The following is a 5,516-nucleotide window of genomic DNA, read 5'->3' on the forward strand; positions in this document are numbered from 1 at the left end:
TAAAATATGATTTCCCATAGTTTATATATGATTTGATATTTCTATATTCAATATATCCTCCAAATTTTCATCTCTATTTTGGTAGAAGCAGATATAATCTGCAGATGAAATAATTATTGTTCTTTTGATTATTAATATATTTACAAAAAAACACAAATATTACAAAATTTTGATTAGCACCTTGATGGTTTTTTTTATTTTTACTAAGTGTTAATGTTGTTAATTAAAATTGAATTATTTGATTGGTGTTATATGATACTTCCGATAAATAAATTTTTATATCAAAATATATCTTTTAGAGGCATTCTAAACCATTGTTTGGATACTTGATATTAATTTAATGTAATAATTTTATCAAAGGTGGCAGTGGATAGGCAGTATACCGTTACTGTAGCCCATCTCAGCTTACACAACAAGAATGTTGTGTACTTTGAAAGATGCTAATTGCTCTATTCCACTTTTAAATTAGGAATTCTTACAATATTTAATGAGATACATATGTGTCTTTTACAAGGTAGTTTGTAGTAACAAATTAAGAGGTAAATATTTGTTGAATTTATTTCATATCATTGTTTACACTTATTTAATTTGAAAAAATAAATTGAGATTGAAGTAGCTAAATATTTATGTCTAGACATTCTGTGGAAAAGAGAAAGTGTTAGCTCTTTCAAAGATATGGTACTTTTACATAACCTTCGCCCAAGTACAAAAAATAATTTAAATACTTTTAAAAACAAAACAAATTTATTTCATTGAAAAACAAGAGTTCTACCAGCAGCCTAAATCAGAAACATAAGCTAATAAGTCCCCATTTACAATTTATTGATTCTCAGCTTATGAATCAGAAGGAATTGATTAACTAATAAATTCATTTTAAAAAACTACAAAAGTAAATACAATTTTGATATAAAACCCTGAAATTTAAATTTAAATTATTAAATTATTAAAAGTTTCAAATATCTAAATATTGATGTTAAACTTACATGCATAATTATGTGTTATTATGATTATATTTTAACTACAATGATCATAATGTTGATACACATCAATCAAATTTTTAATATATTAATATGTAAACCGTATATTATATTTTCAGATGTTTTCTCACAGCTTAAACAATAATAATTATACTTTCACATGTTGTATGCAAGTGAAAAAGTACATACAATATACTATGAAACACTGGAAATGATCAGCTACTTTGTTTAATGACTCCAGTCAATAGAAAAATGCAACTCTACTAAAAAAAAAACTAAAAACATAATTGTAAATAAATAAGTAAATAATTTAAAAAAAACTAATTTTCATACTTTATGACTACCTCTGAAAATATTAAGCCTAGTGATTTATTTTAATTGTTGAGAATAACTATTTAATGAAATTTATATCCATACATGAGCTGAGAATCGGTCTGTGTAATGATAGGATATTAGAAATGGCTTTTGATTGGAGCTCACTTGTTTTTCAAAAACTTGATTCTTCTAATAGTGCAGACGAAGGTTTTGATGGTACATACCATACTAACGTGGTGGTCAGACATAACGGTAGCTGCCTGTACGTGCCTCCCGGAATATTCAAGAGCACATGCAAGATAGACATTACATGGTTCCCATTTGATGATCAACATTGTGAGATGAAATTCGGTAGTTGGACCTACGATGGAAATCAGGTATTGATTACATTTAATCAATAAAGATTCATGGAAACATCATTTTATTATGATGTTTTTAAATAAATGAATCAATTCTTGATTTAGAGCTAGATTGCCTCTGAAAAGTTTTCTTTTTGGACCATTTCCTTTTTTTTAGTCAATACTTTTAACATATTTCACATTCAAATTTTTATCATAAAAGAAAATTTATATATATAAATTCTTATTATGATGTGAATTTTCCTAATAGCTGGCTAGCTGTTTGTTATAAATTTGTGAAAGCCAATATTCACTATTAACTATGTATTGAATTTACCAAAAAAATATTCTGAAATAATCGATTAACTATAAATAACATATACAAACATATATAATTTAAAAAAAATATTTTGGTGATTAAATCAAGAAAAAGTAATTTTTATGACATAGCGATTCATACGTCTGCAGATTTAATATATGTTTAGTACTTATTTACTTTTATATTGTAGTTTAAAAGTTATATCCTATTTAGCCATATAAATTAAGCTTAGAAAATTTAATGTCTAATAATCAAGACTGATTGTGGTTAGGCCCAATTATTGGATTAAATATTAATGATCTTTTTACAATAAATATATTTAGTTAGAATATTTATATTTATTACTTAACTTTGTTTAAAAATATACTCTAATTAGAATAGGAAGTACAGGTTTTCAACAGGTTACTTATATAATAGGATAGAAAGTTGAGATTTATTCTCTAGATATGCTAAAAAGTAAATGTTGACCCTCATAGGCCAGAAGTATAAAACTGCCATTGTTTTTTATTTCATTTTATCAAATATTGCTTTTATATACATGACAATCAACAGCTTCATTGGCTTATATAGATTAATTTAATATTAATGAATTAATATTTAAAATCATTGCAATTTTTAGCATGAATTGCAAGGATAAACAAAAATATCAAGAATCTGTTGAAGATAAAAAAGAAATGCATTTATTAAATAAAATAGGGAACAATCTTAGGCTATGATGGTAGTATATAACAGAGCTAGAATATCATCATTCCAAATTCCAATAATAATATGGATTATTTAAAATATCTTTATTTCAAACAATTTACTTGGAACACTTATTAACTTGAACAAAAACATTAAAATAAAACAAATTTGATCCTTTTTTTTCTCTCAACTTTATTCTTTACACCTTTTCCAACATTTCGACTCTCAGGTCATTCTCAAGGATTCCTTCATATTGATGTCATTTTCTTTTTTCAAATCTTAAAAATGCAGGCTAATTGTCTTTGTCCCATATAACCTTTTCTAAATAACTTTTTCCTAGATACCTGTTCAGGTACCTGAAGGTAGGTTCTATTTTAAGTTCCAAATGTGAATGAAGAAAGGAAGAAAAGGTTTAAATCTAGGAAAAAGTTATTTAGAAAAGGTTATATGGGACAAAGACAATTAGCCTGCATTTTTAAGATTTGAAAAAAGAAAATGGCATCAATATGAAGGTATCCTTGAGAATGACCTGAGGGTCGAAACGTTGGAAAAGATGTAAAGAATAAAGTTGAGAGAAAAAAAGGATTAAATTTATTTTATTTAAGAATAAACTAAACCACTCTCAAACAAGAAAATATAAAATAATTAATCTAAAACATTAAAAGTTAATACTGATAAAAATATTAAAATGGGGATTTTGAAATAGTAAATAGGCAAAACCTAAAATTATAACAATGAATATGAATCCTGTACTTTCAGTCCTAGTTAGAATAATACAGAATGTTAAACCTTACAAACAATAATAAACTTTGTAAATCATTAATAATAAAGTGTAGAGGGACAGAAATTACAAATAGCTTGCCAGCTAGCTCACCAAAAAGTCCCTATATTTTCAATTGAGAAAAAATTATTATTTACCAATTTCAGGGAACAATAAGAAAGAACTTTTCAGTACAATGTTAGAGGTATAATTGTGTTGTGGAAAATACCCAAAATTTTTTTGGATATTTTCTACAATTACAGAGAACTGGTAATGGATACTATTTTGCATGGAGCCATAACTTCCTTGGCAACAACTTTGAATATCCTTACTTCCTTCTTTCTCGACTTCATTCTAATTTTCGTGATTATTATATTCGTATTCGGTGCTTAGTAAGCAAATTCAAATAAGAAAATTCTATTCACTTTTGATTTAGTACCCCGACTCAATATACGATTTTTTCCATTAAATAAATATTCCATAAATAAACAGATAGCTAAAACTCATTAAAATTCAAGGTAATTTAAGAATTACATTAGCTATTTTTGTTACTGCAGTTAAGAAAGAATTCGATGTAAACTTAATTGAAAGTTGTCCTTTAATGACTTAGTTCCCAAGCATTATATCTACTATCCTAAGTTTTATAATAAAAAAAATCATAATTTGGCCTATTTGATAACTATTTAAGTGATTCTGAATATTGTTTCTGTTTAAAAGTTAGTTTTGTTACCACCACACTAATGTTCCTCTATTATTTGGGTTCTTGTTAACTAATTAATTAGTTTTACCAACACTATAATAATCAGCTTTGACATTCTCTAAAGACTGAAGGAGAGACCTGACTAAATCAGAGGTCCATCCATCCAATATCTCTTTTAGGAGTCTTTCTTGATTTATGTGATGTACATGAGGCAGCCATATATTTTTCAATACTAGAAACTATGCCTGGTTGTCCCTATACAGGTCCCTAAGTTCATGATCAGTTTTTATGTGGAATTGATTTCCTCCTTTTGTTAGGCCATACATTTTCTCTTTGAATCCTTCTCTCCCACTTATTTAATAACCTTCCTAGCAAGTTGAGGACCCATGTCTCACCATTGCACATTGTTGGACAAAGGACTGTCTTCTATACCCTGATATTTCTGGATACATCTCATTTGAAGATTTTCCTCAGTGATAATTAGCATTTGTTACCATTTTTATCCTTAATTTTATTTATTTTTTTATGTTTGGTCAAAATTGTATTTTTCAGCTCGTTTAAAACTGCATCTTCATATTCCAAAAGTGCTTATAAATGCAAATCGTGAATCCAGTTATTGAAACATCATCAGAATATGTAATGCGTTTGATCATACATTTTTTGTATTAAAGCACTAAACATTGAAAAAGTAATGTTACAAATCAATATTTTTGTTTGTATATTGGACTCTCAAATCAGTTAAATTTCTTTACTTTCTAATATATTTAATATATTATATGTCTGAGTTTAAATTTAAATTTATTCATTCTCAAATTTTCCTAACACCTTTACCTTATTCAAAGTTGTTGCTTTAGGGGGTAAAAAAAAAAAAATATTTTATGCATGTTTAGTAAGTTTTGAATGTTTTAGATATTATGAATAACCAATATTTTTTGAAACTTAATGACTTTTATTTGTTTTTAAACAGTTAGATTTGGTACTTAAATCTGAAGAAGGTGGAGATTTGTCAGATTTTATTACAAATGGAGAATGGTATCTAGTAGGTGAGTAAAATATCATTTAAATGAGATTATTTCCGACCTCTCAACACCTTTATTGAGTTTTACATGTAATTATTCCACTGTGAATGATTTAGTTGAATAGATTTATTTAACAATAATTCAACTTGATTTATAACTTATAAATATCATATTTTAGCATAAATTACTTATATGACTCTCAATAATATATATACATAAGTTACAGACTGTCAGCTGACAGGTCCATATCAGCTGATCGAGGAGAACAGCTGACCGATTGTATATATATAGACGGACAGGCTCCGCAAATAGATGAGTCTTAGAGAGTTTCATTTCACACTCCTCTCTCTCCTATTATTTTTAGTTTCACTTCAGTTAAAGATAACTTATATAATATTCCATAT

At 26.6% G+C, this 5,516-nt stretch overlaps 1 protein-coding gene across 2 annotated transcripts in view; it reads left to right on the top strand.

The window, feature by feature from the left end:
* Positions 1–5,516, top strand: part of nAChRalpha6 (nicotinic acetylcholine receptor alpha6) — a gene marked incomplete at its 5' end in the record, with an annotated part of 58,504 nt that overhangs the window by 25,108 nt on the left and 27,880 nt on the right. For both annotated transcript variants that reach the window (XM_014428659.1, XM_014428657.1), the window contains 2 exon segments: positions 1,489–1,669; positions 5,061–5,136. In XM_014428659.1, the coding sequence (XP_014284145.1) occupies positions 1,489–1,669; positions 5,061–5,136 (257 nt within the window).

This window comes from Halyomorpha halys, unplaced genomic scaffold, assembly GCF_000696795.3.
Source record: "Halyomorpha halys isolate HHAL.00 unplaced genomic scaffold, Hhal_1.1 Scaffold733.1, whole genome shotgun sequence".
In the NCBI taxonomy this organism is placed as follows: Eukaryota; Metazoa; Arthropoda; class Insecta; order Hemiptera; family Pentatomidae; genus Halyomorpha; species Halyomorpha halys.